Raw genomic sequence first — 18,090 nt, 5'->3', positions numbered from 1 at the left:
AACGATTGACTAAAGATGTTGGCTATGACACTATTCCTTTCCAGAAGGCTGGTCTTGGGTCCACTGACAAATAAGCAACTCGATGTTTATAGTTCAGACGTGTCTCATCTCTAAATGTCATGCACAGGAGTCTATAGGGGTGGGGTATGGTTTGGTGGGATTTCAGAGAGAGGAGGAGGTGAGGGGCTCCTAGAAAAAGAACCAATAGCCATGGAGTGACAAGAAAGAGGGCCTGGGGTGGTAGGAAGGAATCAAATAGGGAGGAAAAACAAGCCTGGATTCCCCTACAGCTAAGTTAACTTCCTTTCTGGTGGCCTTCCGGGAATTACCCTCTTCTTCTCAGGTAACCCTTGGAGCCCGGGAGACCTTTGAAGGGGCAACTCCAGAATATTCTACCCAAAGCATAGTCATGTGTTCTTCTCTTAAAATGACCCATCACCTCATACAGCCATAAGACAGGATGAAATACAGCCATTGTCAACAAGAGAAGGAATTTGAAAGAATTATATGCAGCAAAGGAAGTTGGGATGATAAAAAACAAATATTGGACATTCACATATCACATATTTGGCAATGTAAAACACTTTCAAAACTAGTAGACGTGAATGAATAACCTCAAGGCTTTGAGGGTAAAAGGGAGGGGGAAGGAAAAAGGAAAAGGAAACACAAGGATGGTTGGGAGAGGAGGAAAATCGTGTGTGTATGTGTGTGTGTGCGTGTGTGTTGGGAAATCAAAGAGGATCTGTGGAGAGAGAGAGAGAGAGAGAGAGAGAGAGAGGAAATGCCCCTCCAGGTAAGGTCAGGGAGACTGAGGCCTGTACATCCCCTGACTGGTGGGTGAGGATGGAGTTCCGGGCTGAGGGAAGAGCATCCCAGCCTCTGAGGTCTCTGATGTGTGCTTCCACCTCCTTGGCACCCCTCCCCTCCTAGTAAAATGGAGAGGAATGTCGCCATCCTGCTACCCAGCACCCTCCACACTTTAGGCTCCCCAGCGGCCAGTGCCCCTCCCCAAACGTGGGAAGAACAGAAAGAAGGAAAGGGAATCACCAGTCAGATACAAGGGTGAAGTTCCAGGCAAGATTATTAGGGAAATACACTCCTTCCCCTCCCTCTTCCCAGCCATCTGCTGTCCCTACTTTGAGGACCTGGCCACGGGAATCCAGGGCTCAGAAGGCATCTACAGTCTTGAGGGCCTCTGGACCACTCTGCCAGGCTGCAGGGAGGCAGGGCCCAGAGACCCCCATCACCTGGGGAGGGCCTACCCTGTTATTACACCTCCCCAAGTTTGTTGGCACGTGGCACAGACCCAACACAGAGTGAGCTTGTAGCAATTATGTGCCACAGCAGAGAACGCGCATAAGGGCTTGATGGTCATAATTCTTTTGATGGAGGAAGGTCTGCTCAGCTTAGCCTGTCCCCTGAGTTTCTGAGAACTGTCTTTGCATGTTCAAAGCCAAAGGAGGATTCCTGGAAACTGTCACTTCAGAAAGCACTGGACCCAAGGCACAGACCACTGTTCAGTTCAGAGCCCAGAGCAAGCCTCGTGCTGAGGCCCCAGCCCCATTGCAGATCCAAACAAAAGAAGATCCTGTCAGAGGTGTTTTATTATCATAAACATCAGTTACAAACAGATGCTAGAGAAGGACCAGTGGGCCCCAGCTCCTCTCCAGGGGGGTGCCTGTGAATAAGTAAGAGAACAAGGTAAGGAAGAAAAAGGGGAGCCATGGACTGAGCCTGGCTCACCTAAGGCCATCACTCAGTCACATGCACAGCCTCACTGCTAATGGCCCTTCCCCTGGGGTTCGCCAGTCTATCTCTGCTAACCAGGCCACTGTCAAGGTATAATAGCCATAGACAGAAATGGTGTCTGTTTCTCATGCCCAGCAGTGCCAGGCAAGTATGTAGCGCCCCCTAAAGGAACAACTAGAGAGTGCAAATAGGCCTGCTCAGGAGCTATGTTATTTGCAAAGACAAAAACTCAGGCTTAGTGAGGTTGAGTCATTTGTTCAAGGTCACACAGCTGGTGAGCTGCAGCAGCAGAATTTGAACCCAAACGATCTGGCTCCTGAGCTTGTGCTCCTCACCAATCTGCTCTTGCTGCCCTCTGTATACTTAATATTCATATAAACAGCAAACACACGTAAATGACACATACACATCACCCCAAACACTGCTGCCAACGTTCACAGGTGACACATGAAATGCAATTTATATACATTGCACAGTGCACACACATGCACACACGTGTGAATGTTTATTCATTTTCTCAGCCATCTTCCAGAACAAGATTGGTGATCTCTGGTTCCACCTGAGCCCAGGTAGGCCCAGCCTTCACCTCACTACTGAATCCCCTTACCCAGCCTCTAGGCCTTGTCACTCCAGGGTGTCAGATCCAGCGCAGGGAGTGTTCTGCAGTTGACAAAGTCCCGAGGGAATGTGTTGGACATGAAGATGTTATTCTTAGACACAATGGTGATGCCTGTGTTGTCACAGATGATGCGGGGCAAGGAGATCGTGGCCAGCGCCCGCTTCTGTGCCTCACTGAACACCCCCTTGTTCTGCCACCAAAACCTGCAAAGGGGATACCCGCAGACATAGTACCTGAGGCACTCCTGGGCATCAGCTGGCTTGAGCTGCTCCCTGGATGCTAGGGGATCACAACAGACTCCGCTCTGCAGCACAGGTGAGTCCCGTGCTCTCAGGCAGCCCATGGGGAGTAAACAAATGAAATCCCATTCACCGCAGGGTAAAGCTCAGCTGCCTGCATGCCCTGACCTGGACACCACTAATGTAGGTGAGAACTGGGTATGAGAAATGTCAGGTTCACAACAAAATGACACCAGATGCATAAGGGTAGGAATAAGGATGGGCCTGTTCGGCAGTGATAGACAGCTCCATTGAACCCTGAAACTGCCAGAAATAGTTAAGAATGGCCCTTCTTCTATCTTCCCTGTCCACAACCAGGGGTTCAGGTGCCTCTTTGCTGTAACCCCAACAAATTAAGAACACATTAGGGATGATCTCAAGGCTTCCTGGAACACACTAGATGATCATAGCTTCCTTCCAGCCCGTCATTTTATAGAAGGAGATTGGGGCCCTGAGTTCAGAATCAGCCCCCACCCCAGAGGGGGCCCAGGCCTCTTGGTTGCTGCCTCACCGATCTCCATCTCGCAGCTTCCTGAACTGGGTCCCGATGAGGCAGGCGAGAAGCGGACCCACACGGCCCCGCCTCTGCAGGGGTTCGGCCACGCCGCCCATCCAGATGTCAATGTTGTTGGGTGTGCCATACTGCGCCATCAGCTTCCTGGCCAGGTCCAGGTTCTTCAGCACGGTACCCAGCTCTCCCACAGTTTGGGGCTGTGTAAGCCCACAGAAGCGCCTCCAGGCGTTGTACCCTGCAGGGGAGGAGGGGAGAATGGCTGGGGGTGGGTCCCAGAAAACCCACCTTCCCAGCATGCCAAGGCCCTACACAGTGGTGCATGAGAGGGGAGGCACAGAGGGGCTTATCCCAGGCTATTAATCCCTAAGAATCCTGAATCCTCCACTCAAGCCAACAGGACAGCTGGCCTCTCCCTTGCCTTTCCTCCCTAAGGCAAATCTGAAATGGCCATATCTCCTGCCAGGACGAAGAACAGGGACATCTTACTGGAGACCTCTGACCTGTTAGGAGTATTGTGTGTCTGGAAGATTCAACTGTCGTGTAATGTTGGCACAGGCTTTGGGGTTAGGCTGATCTGGGTTTAAATTCCAGCTCTGTCACTGTCTTGGCTGGAGAACCAGGACAGGTGCTGAATCTCTCCAAGTCTGTTTCCTCAGCAGCAAAATGGAAGTGATAAAACTCTCTTCCCCTCAAATGAAGCAAGATGGAGTGATAATGGAGAGGGAACATCAGTGGAGAGTAAGGGTATTGTTGTCAGCATGATGATATTCACATTTGAGGGTTATAGTAATGGGGGAGAGGCTGGGTGGAGCTAAAAATGGACCAGGAAGGCCCAGTGAGGGTAGGGGCCGGACCTCAGACTGCTTCCTAAGAGAAAGGTGCTGGGGTGGGGAGAAGCTTTGGCAGCTGGGGCACTAACATGTGCAGGCACTAGCAAGGGATGGGATGGGGTGGAGGGAGTCCTACAGCCTCCTTACCTGGGAGGCCATGGTCCCGGCTGCGCTGCATGTTCAGAGCGGGCAGGTCCAGCCCGATCCTCATGACCTGCTCAAACAACCGATCCCGGATCTCATCCACCACAATTTGGTTCTGGCGATTCAGCTTGGCAGGTGTGGCCATGAGGCCCCGTAGAATGGGATCGATGCCACCTGGGGGCAAGAGGAGCAAGGTTGAGGGAAGGACCTGACTCAGCACGAGAGCTCAATATGAAGTCAGGAACAAGTCCAAGACGGGGTTAGGCACAGAGGGCTGGGCACATGCAGCTCCTGGTGCTAAGGTGGCCCAGCGGGCAGGTCCTCATGTGGGCATTGAAATCTCAGGGGATTATGCCATTGAGACTGCCAAGGTTGGCTGCTCCCAGCCCTTAGCCCCCTGGGTCACTGAAAGGTGGCAGTCTGAGGTCACTGGAGACCATCACAGTGTGTGGCAGAAAAGAACCTGCTCTGGGCCTCCCTGGTAGCACAGGGGTTAAGTCTCAGCTCCATCATCTCTATGGCCTGAGTTTGATCCCCAGCCAGGGAGCTGACCCACATGGCGCAGCAGACCGTTCCTGCCTTCCCTACTGCTCCCCTCAGCAGTGTATTTCAGTAGATCCGCTTTTTCTGCACTCCACTCTGCCTCTGGTGAATCCTCTCACCAGCCCCCACACCTCTGGCCTACACCCCAGTTCTATGCATAAATAACTAATTCTTTGCGGAAAAAAAACCAAAGGAACTCCTCCCGAAAAGGCCTCTCCACCCGACTCTTTAATATGAGATGCAAAGTGGTTTGATAAACTGAGGTTGGTTGCCAGATCAGACCTCCAAAGACAGAAAGATGACCTCTCTTGCCGCTGGCTCCTGGTGACCAAGCCCACCTTCACCCCACTCAGCTGCCAGTCCACTGGGTCAGGCTCACCTTCCAGCACTACCCTCCAGGAAGCAAAAAAGACCCTGCTGAGTGGAACTCGGGGGTTGATCTTCACGGGCTGGTACCGACTGTCCAGGCGGAACATGAAGGGTTGGATGAGGGTGTGGCCATAGCGGAAGGCATTGGTGAAGACATTGGCGATGCGAGGGTCCACCGAGTCATTGTATGAGCGGTACTTGGGCAGGTACTTCTTCATAGCTTCAGGCCCCAGCACCAGGGGCAGGTAATCCCGGTAAGTAATAATCTAAAGAAAAATCACTCAGGATGACCTCTCCACTCACCTGGCTGTAGTCCCGACTTGTGGGAGCCCCCTCCAACATCTGTCTGTGGCCAGGGAATTACCATCTGTACCGCTGGGTCTGGGCCTAACAGAGAGGCTGAACAGACCTCTACTTTTTCTGGCTGTGTGACCTTGGATCAGTCCTTACCTCTCTGAGCCCCAGTTCCTCAAATGAAAATTAGGGTAATTATAGTGCCTCTGCCTTAGCAGATTACATAACAAAGCACTTTGCCAGTCATTGCAATAGCTCCCTTGCCCTTCAGTTATTAATGTTTCATTTATCCTACTAATTTATAAACTCCTTGAGAACAAGGGCTTTATCTCATTTCTCTAGAAATTACTCAGTGCCAGCAAGTGCCTGGTTCAGGGTGGGGTTCGATATATGCTTGTGTAAAGAGGGACAGCCACAAGGGGAAACCCCCACCACCACCACCACCAGACGATTTCCCCCAGAGAGAAAAGAAGATATGGAACAGTCACATCAGACTCCAGACTCTGGAATTTCCTTTGAGGTTTCAATGAAGCTCATCTAAGTTTTTAATGCAATCAGTCACCCTCAGTACCTGCAACTCTCTCCTGCTCCAGAATATAGGAGTATGAAAAAGGGGTGTGTGTGTGTGTGTGTGTGTGTGTGTGTATGTGCGTGTGTGTGTCTTGGGCCAGGAATGGGGGTTTTGGGGCATCAACTGGGAAGGAGAACCAGGATCACTGTCCAGAGATAAGCAAGTATACAGGGATTGGGTGAGCATGGTAATAACATCTGAAAGAATGGGCAGGTATGTAAAGGAGCTGAGGGTGACAAGGACATGAAGGAAAGGAAAGGAAAGGCATTTACTGAACAACTGCTCTGCACCAATCACTTTAGACTCACCTGTTTAACCCTCACTATCCCATTCACAACAGACAGGGCAGAAGAAAGGGAGGAGAGTGCCTGGGGTGGAGGGGGTGGGAAGCTGGTAACCCTTGTTTGGCACTGAGCACTTCCCAGGTATTTTCTTATATGTCCTTTTATCCTTACAGCATCAGGGATGAAGAAACTGAGGCTCGTGAGAATTAACTTGTCCAAGGTGGCACAGTTGGGATGCCTGCCCCAACCCTGGCATCACCAGTGCTCAGAACTGTCTACCTGGACCATGGCTCCCACGATCTTCCGGGCTTCCTGGTAGAGCTTCTCTCCATCCCAGCGGGGGTTCAGGCGCTTGAGCTGCGTGGCCAGTCGGTTGTGCTCCCGCAGTAAGAGTGTATGCATGGAGGTGAGCTCTGGCATCTCGCTTGAGCGGGTGTCCCCTGAGGGACATAAAAACTACCATCATTCCTAAGACCTCCATCCCAGGAAGGACTTGATCCATTGAAACTCCCTCCGAAGCCAAGACTTGAAATGTCCCCTGCTCAGTTCACTCCACCCATCTTTCCACACCAGGCTCAGTTCACTCCTGATACCCTGTCCCACTGCACTAGCTTCTTTCTCTGTCTGGGGGCATTGCTGGTCTGAGATGTTCACTCAGTAGGGCATTGGATCTAATATATGACTTGCCGTTTTTTTATATCTGAGACTGTAACTCCTTGAGGACAAGAACTATAGCTTGCACTCTTTTGTATTCAATCCTCCCACCAAACACACATAGACACAGGGAGTTTAACAGTGTCTGGTAAAAAGTAGGAAATCCACGAACATGCTCCAGTTAGCTTGTTCTCTTGATTCAGGGAATCAACAGTAACATGCATACTGGCTTTCCCTACTTTCATGCCAGGTCAGTCAGACACAGCTAATGATACAGCACTCTCTCCTGCTACAGTTGGATGCAATCAGAATCCTTCTCAACACAGGTTTCTTTTTTTTTTAAGATTTATTTATTTATGCATACAAGAACTGGGGTACAGGCCAGAGGTGTGGGGGGGCGTGTAAGAAGATTCACCAGAGACAGAATGGGGAGCAGAACAGGCAGATCACTGAAATGCACTGCTGAGGGGAGGCAGTGGGCGAAGCAGGAGAGGTCTGCTGCGCCATGTGGGTTACCTCCCTGGCCGGGGATCGAACTAACACTGCAGTGGCTGTGGACAGCTTCATAGTGCTGTATCTCAACTCCTTGCACCACCAGGGGGGCCCCTCAACACAGGTTTCTAAAACGTAACTACCATCTTATCAAAGTGGCCATCCCCACCTCTACGACACACTAATTGTGCAGCCTGCTAGGACACAGGATGTTTGGAGTCCAGGCCATTTAAAAGGATTGAGTGAGACACTCCCCCACCCCAATCTCTCTGGTCTTTCCCCAAATCCTTCTCTAGCGTGCCAGATAATTAAGGTCAGGACCATTTCAGAAGGACACAAGATTCAGTTCTCATCAGGTCTAGAGGTTGATGAGAAGGAAACTCTGAGAGCAGCTTGCTGTTGCCTAAGTTGCCAGCAGTCATGATGATCCAGTTCTGGGACATGCCACTTAATGCTAGGTGGGGGCAACCATGACTGACTGAATACAACTCCTCCCCACTAGCCCAGAACAACATACATAACCTTGATTCTCTTCCCCAGTGTCCAGCCAGGGAAGGGATAACCAGGAGGAAAGGGAGGGAAGCCAGAGGGATTTTGGTTTCATCAAAAACACTGGAAACTTGGGGCCTCCCTGGTGGTGCAGGGGGTTAAGTCTCACCACTATGAAGCTATTGGCAGCCACTGTGGCACGGGTTTGATCTCCAGCCAGGAAGGTGACCCACATGGTACAGCAGACCTCTCCTGTCTCACCTACTGCTCCCCTCAGCAGTGTATTTCAGTCAATCCACCTGTTCTGCTCCCCATTCTGTCTCTGGTGAATCCTCTGACACCCCACTCCTCTGGCCTACACCCCAGCTCTTGTATGCATAAATAAATAAAACAAACCTTTAAGAAAAAAACACTGGTGGTGGTAGGATAAAAAACTGGCAGTCCTGGGGATATAGTTGAGACAGTGTCTGTGCACTTTTAAGTTTAAATGAAAAACTTAAAACATGTGAATGACTAGTGATTACCATATTAAAAACCACAGCTCTAGAGAATGAGGGCGCTACATTGCCCTCAGTCCTTTTAGTTCCTACTCCCTGGGGAACTAAACTCTCCTCTCTGCTAGAGTCTGGAGGGAAACAGAGAGACAGAGCAAAGGATGGGCAGATGGACAGAGGCCCCTTTGTCATCTGTGAGCCTCCTTCTTAAATTTGGGCTTTGGGCCTTTGATTTGGTTTTGCCTTCTGGGCTCAACTCATCACCAAGGCAACAGTATTACTCTCATGAAGCTGGTGAGGACAACATCTCACATGAGTTACTCAGAAACAGGCTCCCTGTCACTCCAGCAAGGACCACCCCTGCCCCACACCAGGCCCCCTCCCCAGGCTGACCTGCCAGGAAGCAGGGGATGTTCACGGAGCGGTTGGTGAGGAGGCAGGGGTCATCATGCAGGTTGTCGAAGGGCAGCAGGGCGCGGCCGTTGTCCTGGAAGCGATCATTGACCAACAGCAGCCCGAGCTGGTTGGTCCGGTTGCGCAATCTCATGGCCAAGGGGTCCTCGCTGCCGTACACCATGCTGGCGTCCACGAAGGAGGTGAGCGCGTTGATCTGGTTGCGGATGGTAATGTTGCCCCCTGTGCAGGCCGGACAGGAACGGAAGAAGGGGATGCAGTCACGTACATTCTTAATTCTGGGGTCGTTGGGTGGGATCTGCAGGACAGAGAGAGATTGGGTTGACTCACCAAAGGCAGTGAGTCCAGCCTCCTGAGGCCCTCAATTCCACCTCAGAAGCAGCCTGGAGCCCAAGACCAGAGGGGGAAGCCCAAACGCCCAAACCCAGACACTTAAGGATTTCCGGTCCCTCGGTCTGCAGAGACCCACAAGGGATCACGGCCTGAGTCTCCACCAGCAGAAAGCCTCTGGGTTTCAGGGTGATGACTAGAATGCTGGACTGGGGAATGTGGGTACCCTGGAGCGGGGCTGATTTGTTCTCTGAACCCTCCCCTAAACCTCTCTTCTCTCTTTCCTCTGTGCCTGTTCCTCCCTCCCCTGTTCTCTGGATTTGGTCTTTACGGGGCGGGGGCTCGGGGGGAGTGTTCCTCTTCCTTTTCCTTCCCTTTCCCATCATCTCCTCCCTGTCCCTTTCCTGTCTCCCATCCTGGTTCCTGCTCTTCTGCGTCTCTTTCTCCCCTCCCTATCTCAGCCTCTCCTTCTAGGCTCTCCTCCTTCCCTGCTGAACACAGTCCTCAACCAACTGGGTTCCTCCAATGGGAATCACACCTGCCAGGAGCTAAACAGCCGCCTGGGAGAGGCAGTTTATGGCTGGTTGGCAGCTGACTGAGGGGCTGCCTCTGGAAGGGGGGAGGAAGGGCATGGGTGGACAGGGCTGCTCTTCCTCAGGAGCTGGGGAAGGAAACCTGGGGCCCTATGGAGGGGCCACTTCCAGGCACCCTGGCCCTCTCGCGCCCTCAGGACAGCCAACTAGGAGTGGGCAGGAAGAAGCCAGCACCTTGAGGGGGAAGCAGGGCGGCTGCTGCAGGCAGCTGGTCTCGCAGTTGATGCCAGTGGTGAAGGAGGCCCGGGCAGCTGGCTCGGGGGCCAAGTCCAGGTCATGGTCCAGCAGCTGCCCCCACTGCATGAACATGAGCGAGCGCTCCTGGTCTCGGGTCAGCTGCTCGTTGGGGAAGCGCACGATGGCGTTGGAGACAGCGCGGGCCTGCGGGACACAGAGCGTCAGGGGCCGCCTGGGCACCGCCCGGAGGTCTTGGGCGGGCCTCGCCCTTCTGCCCGCCATACTCACCAGGGGCACCGGGAAGCCGTTGCGCTTGACCCCGGGCGTCCAGCCGTAGGGCACTGAGACACCGTCCTCGTATTCAGCGGGCAGCCAGCGCGCTAAGGCGCGGTTGGAGGCGCCCAACGTGGGGCTGCGCCTGTGGGGGAAGGCGGGGCACTGACAAGAGGCTGCACTGACACAAGGTGGTGCCAAGGGCCAGTCGGGGACCCAGGGCGCCGCCACAAGCCCCCCACCCCACTTCTCCCACCCCAGTCCCGGGCCTGCCCTAGCCGGCGCACCTGTTGTTGCACTGCCCGGTGATGGTGCGGTACTTGTCCTGCTCTGGGCACCTCACCCCCACATCCTGGTAGGCGCAGCCGCTAGACTTGGACAGCAGATTCAGCTGAGCTGGCGTCAGCACATCTGGGAGCCAGGAGAAGGGGGTTGTGAAGCTAAGCCCCCCATTTCCTACCCTAAGCTGGGGATCCCTGAGGACATTTGGTTTGGGGCAACCGTCTGAAGACATGGAGAGGAGGCCAGGATGCCCCTAAGACTACTGGAAGGAGGAACTGGGAAGGCAACTAGGGTTACTAGAAGGGGTCACGAGGGGAGCAGGGGCTGGGATTTTAAGGGCAAATTACCAGTGACATTGAAAGGGCCTGGCCACAGGGGGCGCAGCTTCCCCTTCAGCAAGTCTAGGGCCACGTGCAAATAGTCAGCAGCCCTCACAGCTGTCCTGGTGGCGGCCACTGGCTGCTTGAAGTAGGACAGGAGCTCCATGGGGCTGGCTGTGCCACTGCGAAGCCGCTGCTTGATGCTACTCGGAGAAGGGAGAGGTAGGGCCAGAAAGGGGGTGCAGAAACACTCAGAAGAGCCTCAGCTCAGGAGATGAACATGCAGGACAGTGTGGACAGAAAAGTCTCTCTATATAAACAGGGTATGGACCTGGGTATTCAGACTGGCAAGGTCATGGGAGGGAGAACATTTGAAGATGTTCTCATACCCAGAGACACAAGCACTGACAGACAGAGAGTCCCCAGTTACAACCACAAACCCTGCCTATTCTTTCTCTGAAAAGCAGCCTGGTACACATCTGGGCAGTACCCAGTGCCCACCTTTCCCGTCGATCCTTGTAGGCCTTGTCCACTATTCGCTTGGCCTCTTCCATGCAGGTCAGCACCACTGAGGTCTCCACCTGCCCCAGGACAGCTGCCCAAAGCAGGAGTCAGAAAGTCAAGAGTGGACCCAAAACCTCCCATCAGGCCCCAGAGCCAACATGGCATGCAGGGAGGGAAGAAACGCCTGGAACTTTAGCCCCCCACCCCCACCCCAATACACCAGATTTTCCCTTCTTTCTGAATGGTTACCTGAAGCAGCACTCTCAGAGGACTGTGGCATGGCCAGAATGACCAGGAGCCCTGCAAGGGCCAGGAGCAGCTTCATGTCTGCAATAAGAAGCCCAGCGAGGTGAGTGTCCAAGGCCCGCTGGTGCGCCTGGGAGAAGAAAGTCCCACCAATCCTCTCCTCCCACCTTCATACCCAAGTCCCACCTCAATGAATCTGGGCCACCTTGAGGGTGGGGTCCACAGTACCCCCTTTTTTGCTAGCTTCAGTCGCTCAGTCTCCAAGGACACCACCTCCCAAGTTTATCTGACATTGGCAAAATCCCTCAGCTGGATCTGGCTTTTATGGCCTCCATGTTGGAGGAGGGGCGGGGCAGACAGAGGCCTGCCCCCAGAGACTGAATTCCCTCCCCCCACCATGTCCCGGGTGCCCAGAACTCAAGGTCCCTGATACGGGAAATTAGAACAGGAAAGGGAAGAGGTCAGAACTGTCCCCAATCTTCGACTTAGCACCTCCACCCCCAGAGTTTCTCAGCTCCCTATTGTATGCCTAGACCAGTATTGTCCCCAGTGGCTACAGACAACTAACCCCAATCCCAAATTCTGGTTGAACTGAGTATCTGGGGTTTCTTTGAAAGAGACTCAAATCAGGAACCAATAGGCCAAGGAATTGTGTGACAGAGTGATCCAGAGAAGGAGGGAAAGGGAAAGGGAGAGCTGGAGTCAAGAGAACCTCCTCAGGAGGCCATCCTGCACCCCAAAAGCAACCTGGCCTCTGAGGCCAGCCCTGGTGGACAGCCCCCCATTCTCAATGGGGGTTAGAGGCAGGAAATCTGGTTGGAGACCGTTGGGCTTCACAGGAAGGAGGACCCTGGGGATTATGGGTTCAAGACCAAGGTAACTTCCTCTGTCCCTCTCCAAGTCTCCTTTCTTTTTCATTTTAGTAGGGGGCCGTCCACCACACCAGCTAGAGACTCCTGAATTTCAGGAACCAGGGGAGAGCAGAGCTGGTTGTGGTTAGTGATCAGTTGGGCAGCGCAACCCCAGGGCCTCTCTGGGACAAGGTCAGTGCATTTCTCCTAAATGCACTGGGTTAAACTTCAGGAATGTTCTGAAATAGAAGAGGGGGAGTTTCTCCCTGGAGGAAGACTGGCAAAGGGACTGACATTCTCAGGCAGGAAAAGTACCCAATGGCTTCTGACTCTGTCTCCCTGGGCTCCCATCAGGCTGGCCACCTGCCCACCGTGGCTCCCATGTCCTGTTTGGTCTGGCCATTCCTCCTACCTCGGCCACCCTCCAGGTACTCACTATTGTCTTCTATGCCCAGCTCACATCTTGGCCAAGGAACAGGGACAACAACACACCCAGAACACCGTCCAGTGCGCCGTGCCCAGAGATCCTGTCACTCTCTGGGATGCAGAGCTCAGGGGCCCATGAGAGACCATTCCAGGGTGATGTATGATGTGTGATATCTGAACTTGGACAAATAACTCCTTGTGAATCAGAATTTTCTAGAATTTTTGTAGGATTTTGAAAATTCTTTTTTAAAAACCTATATGTAATAGACTTTCATACCTGAAAAGTTAGAACACAAGGAAAATAAAATAAATCAAAATTACTCATAATTCAGTGAGTGATTTGCATCCATTTTTTTTTTCTTTCAGGTCTGCCCTTGTTTTTCACATAAATAAACAGCAGGAAGGAAAATAATTTCCCATAATCCCACCACTCACTAATCACTCCATCAAAAAATTCAGTATCCTCTATGTAGATATAATATGTATTTTTAAACAGTAGTATGTTAAATGTTGTTTTATAACCTGCTTCTATTTAACACTTTAGCTGAACATCCCTGTGTCAATATAGACTTGCTTCATTTTTATGTCTGCATAATATCTGAAATGCTATAATTTATTCATTAATCTTTTCTTGTTAGATACTTGGATTTCCTATTTCCACTATTATAAACAGCACTAGGATCAATATCTGTGAAGTTAAATCTCTTGTCTCATCTTCAAGTGTTTCCTTTGACAAGAAATGCTGGAATAAATCCACTGCATATTTGGATACCCATATTTTTAATTGTCAAAGGCCTTTGGAGACTGCATCCCACTTCTTACCAGCCGGCATGGGAGCCCCCATTCCCCACCACCCTCAACTCTGACAATCACTGTCTTTTTATTCTTTTAGGGCATTATCAAGGCTCAAGAGGGAAGAGACATTAATATTGGCCCCTCATAGGACAGATGACAAGGACAGAGCCCATAGGAGATGACTTGGCTCAGGGCAATGTGGTACAGCTCGAAATAATTAGCTGTCAGGTCTCTTGACTTTGAAACCAGCGTTCTTCAGCAGATGGGCTTTGCATGCTTTCCCCTGACCTTTCACTCAGGCATGTATTCAGTGAGGGTCCTTGCATGTGCCAGGAACTGTGCGGGCCACTGGGCATGCCCTGCTGAGCAAAGTGCAGGCTTCATCCTCCAGGAGCACAGGATGCAAGTCAGTGGCACCCAAGGGCATCAAAGATCAGCATTTGGATAATGGGGGGACTGAGGGAGGCTTCTTGAGGAATTGATGCTTGAGACTGCCTTGAAGAATGCTTAGAAGTTGACTGAGTAGATACAAGGAAGAAAGGACATTCTGGACCCAGAAAATGACTCACGAAAGACCTCAAAACAAGTGGGCTGCATTCAGACAGTTTCAACATGGGGTGGAGGGTGGGGCAGGATGGGACTGGTAAAGCAGGCCCACATACTCTTGCTCACCTACTGAGAAGTTCTTGCCCTGAAGGTTCCCAAGACACCTGAGGTTGTGAAATGCATGGTCAGTTAACATTTTAGAAAGCTCATTCAGACAGTGGAGTTGGGGGTGCGCTCTACAGTGTACCCAGAGGCCTAGAGCTGGGGTAGGACATCACAGAAATTCACGGGGGTGGGGAGAGTGCAGAATGCTGCCTGCCTTGGGCCTATTTGTCAGGCCCGAGTGTATTTGCCAGGTGTATTTGAAGTTCAAAAGGCTTCTCAGGGGCCTCCCTTGTGGCACAATGGGTTAAGCACCGCACTATGAAGCAATCTGCAGACTCTGCAAAACGAGTTCGATCCCCAGCCAGCCAGGGAGCAACCCACATGGCGCAGCAGACCTCTCCTGACTCGCCCGTTGCTCCCCTCAGCAGTGTATTTCAGTCAGCCTGCCTGTTCTGCTTCCCACTCTGTCTTTGGTGACGCCTCTCATGCCCCGAATCGTTAGCCTGTACCCCAGCTCTTGTGTGCATAAGTAAATAAAATCTTAAAAAAAAAAAAAAAAAAAAAAAGGCTTCTCAGAATACAGAGTAACCAGAAGAACATATCTGCTGCAGGAAATATTCCCAAGCCTTGTCTCATAAAGTACCCTACAGCTCCTCATCGTGGGGGTGGCTTCTAGAGGGCACTGCTGGCACTGCTACTTCTCTATAGTCATTTCAGGGTTCCCCACCACCACCACCACCTACATGCACACTGCCCTCCCTTCTCCCCACTTACCTTTCCCAGACATCCTCACCCCCAAGGTGAAGACCAACTGCCTGTGGGATAACGGGCCCTCTCTGGACTGCTTGCCAAATAGAATGTTATTTCTTAATGCTGTTTAGGAAACAATTCAGTTGGGATTACAGCCAGATTTCCTGTGTGTGTGTGGTTGGAGAGAAGGAGACTATGGGAACTGGGGTGGGAGGGCAGAGGCAATGACTACTCAGACACAGAAATTGCGCCCAGCTCAAAGACCTTGCTTTCTCTCTAAAATTATTTTTGAATTATACAGGTAATACTTGGATATATGTTGAATCAAATGAAAACATCACAGATCAAATTAAAGCATTCTTTAAATTATGGCACCATCCCTAGTTCCAATTGCCTTCCTCTACTCCTTAGACATAAACACTTGTCATTTTTTTCCTGTTGTCCTTCCAAACCTTGTCCTTTACATTCATTTTACTTTATATACACCATTTGTACATTTTCCATTATATACACCATTTGTACATTTTCCATCAATGACATCACTTTACACTTTTTGCTCTGCAATGTGCTTTGCTCATTCAACCATACATCTTGAAGATCTATTGTGTGCTTAGAATAGAATGCCACTTTTTACACAGTTGGCTCGTACTCCTGAGTTACCCTTTCGTTGCACCACCCTTCTTCGATTGATGAAAGGTTAGAATTCCCTTTTTTCACGTTAAAAGTAAAGCAGCAAGAGGCCTTCTGTGCACACTAAGAGTTCTCCAAGGATAAAGACTGTGAAGTGGCTCACAGGTTGCCTGCATATTAAATTTCTAATAGATATTACCAGATTGTCCTCTAAACTCTGTAAAAGTCTCATGGGGCCTCCTGGTGGCACAAGGGTTAAGACACAACCTAGGAAGCTAACCACAGCCACTGCAGCACGAGTTCGATTCCTGGCCAGGGAACAACCCACATGGCGCAGCAGACCTCTCCTGTCTTGCCGGCTGCTCCCCTCAGCAGTGTGTTTCAGTCAGTCTGCCAGTTCTGCTCCCCACTCTGTCTCTGGTGGTTCCTCTCACCTCCCCCCACACATACCTCTAGTCTACACCCCAGTTCTTGTATGCATAAATAAATAAATCTTTTAAAAAAAAACTTGTTTGGGGCCTCCCTGGTGGCACAATGGTTAAGCCCTGGGCTGCGAAGCTGCCCCCAGTCTCTGTGGCGCCAGTTTGACCCCCGGCCACCGGCAAGGGTCCCACGTGGCGCGCAGACCTCTCCTGCCGCCTGCTGCTCCCCTCAGCAGTGTACCTCGGTCCTTCTGCCTGTTCTGCTCCCCGCTCTGGCTCTGGTGAATTCTCTCACCCTCCCATGCTTCTGACTGTACCCAGTGCTTGTATGAATAAATAAATCTTAAAAAAAAAAATTGTTTGTGTTTGTTCTCATATCAATCTATCTGATGCTTTTTTGATTATTTGCTGGTCTAGAGGAACCCAGAGCAGGACAGGATGGCTTCCTTTGCATCCCAACAGCTCCTAGGTCTTCTTGGTGTTCATTAATTTTGTGCCAGTCACTCTACGATGTAGCTTCCAGGTTCTAAAGCTAAGAGTGCAAAGCCCAGAATGACATCCCCCTCCAGGAGTTCTTTGCCCCAGGTAGAGCCCAGCACAGATTTTGTGAAAATAGACTTTATTATAATAAAATGTCTTTTTAAACAAATGCTTCCCCCATTCCACACCCCTGGAGACCAAGGTGGGGGTGGGGTTCAGTCAAACAATCTCCCAGCACTGGGAAGGTAACATGCAGAGACACTCACCCAGCTGAGGGGTATGGGGTGGTTAGGGTAAGGGTGGAGAGCCCCCCACCCCACTCTGAACAGGGAATGTATGAAAATAGCTACATAAATCTGTCCTTCTCCCTAGCCCCTGAACTCCAACAGGGGCCAGAAGAAAATGATGCAAAAGAGAAGTTGAATCCGATGAGCAAAATAAGGCAAACCCAACTCCTGCTTTCTGCCTGCTGGCCCCCTAGGTCTTTGGGGGTGGGGACACACAGGGGCCAGGAGGCTGCACTGGCAGGGGGGCGTGGAGCACTATGGGGCGGGGTCAGGCCCGCTTTGGCATGGCCTTTCTCCTTCTCGGGCCTGTGCAGTGGAAGCGAGATGGAGGAAGCTGGACTGAGGCACTGAGTATGTACATATATACATGGCTGCGCCCCACTTGCCCGTGAGGAAGGGGACACAGGAGAATCCAGTGCAAACTTTCCTTCAGGGGAGGGAAGACATGATCAGGATAGCCAGTGCCATAAAAGGGAAGAAGCCCCTTTGTCCTTCCAGGACCCCCCAATCTGGGAGTGGGGAGGGCCAGAGAATGGACTAGCACAGTGTGGGGAACTAGACATAGGTAAGAGGACTGGGAGTCACGAGTCCTGGGCCCAGTCCCAGCTCTGTGACTGAGGTACTCAGCGACCACGGCCGAGTGACTGCCCTACTCTGGGCTTCAGCTTCTCCTTCTGAAAGGGGAAGGTGCCCATCCAGAGGATTCATCTTATAGATGCATCTAGATGTGACCTTCGCTGAGTCTCTGATTCCCATCCCAGTGCCACAGTGTTAACTCGGAAGAGTCCAGGGCCTTCCCAACAGGAGAGGGATCTAGGCCTCAGGGGCCACTTCTGCCTGCGAGATGAGCCACCGTGTCACTCCTTCTTCCCAGAGCTCAACTTCCTGAGGAGCTGCTTCCCCTTGGAGAGGAGACCTCGCACCTTCTCTCTTGTGCCCTGTGGACCCCCCAGTTCAACCCTGGGGAAGTTGCCAGGGCCAGAGGTACAGGGCCAGCCTGGGGGTGCCAGGGGCGCTTGTGTTGTGCTAGCCCAGTCCTGGAATATGAGAGAACAGGGCAAGGTCAGGGTCCAGCTCCTTGTCCCACCTGGATTCCTTTGCTCTGCAACCTCAGGTGCCTTTAGCTCCCCATGTCACAGAACCCCCATGGAAAATCAGAGTCCACCACCCTGCACACAGAGCACGGAGGCCATTGGGTATGAAGATGCTGAGGGACCGCTGAGCTAGGAGTCACAGTTCTGCTTCTTCTCACTTGAGCAAGGCTGACAGAGCTTAAGTGTGCTCAGACTGACCTTTGGATGGTGCCCCAGAGCCCCCATGTCACAGGCTCCCAGA

General features: G+C 51.8%; 1 protein-coding gene across 1 annotated transcript; it reads right to left on the bottom strand.

The window, feature by feature from the left end:
* Positions 1-1,657: 1,657 nt before the first annotated feature.
* Positions 1,658-11,557, bottom strand: MPO (myeloperoxidase). The gene is made up of 13 exons (XM_037492609.2): positions 11,467-11,557; positions 11,215-11,308; positions 10,741-10,916; positions 10,399-10,522; positions 10,127-10,256; positions 9,836-10,042; positions 8,718-9,036; positions 6,475-6,635; positions 5,057-5,312; positions 4,138-4,308; positions 3,158-3,395; positions 2,357-2,571; positions 1,658-1,678 (listed from the first exon to the last, which is right to left on the bottom strand). Exons 1-12 carry the CDS (start codon positions 11,540-11,542, stop codon positions 2,364-2,366), a joined length of 2,160 nt encoding a protein of 719 aa, XP_037348506.1. The 5' UTR covers positions 11,543-11,557; the 3' UTR covers positions 1,658-1,678; positions 2,357-2,363.
* Positions 11,558-18,090: the final 6,533 nt, after the last annotated feature.

Source organism: Talpa occidentalis, unplaced genomic scaffold, assembly GCF_014898055.3.
Source record: "Talpa occidentalis isolate TD23 unplaced genomic scaffold, MPIMG_talOcc4v2.1 talOcc4.7, whole genome shotgun sequence".
Taxonomy (NCBI): Eukaryota; Metazoa; Chordata; class Mammalia; order Eulipotyphla; family Talpidae; genus Talpa; species Talpa occidentalis.
This window is presented reverse-complemented; position numbering and strand designations above follow the sequence as displayed.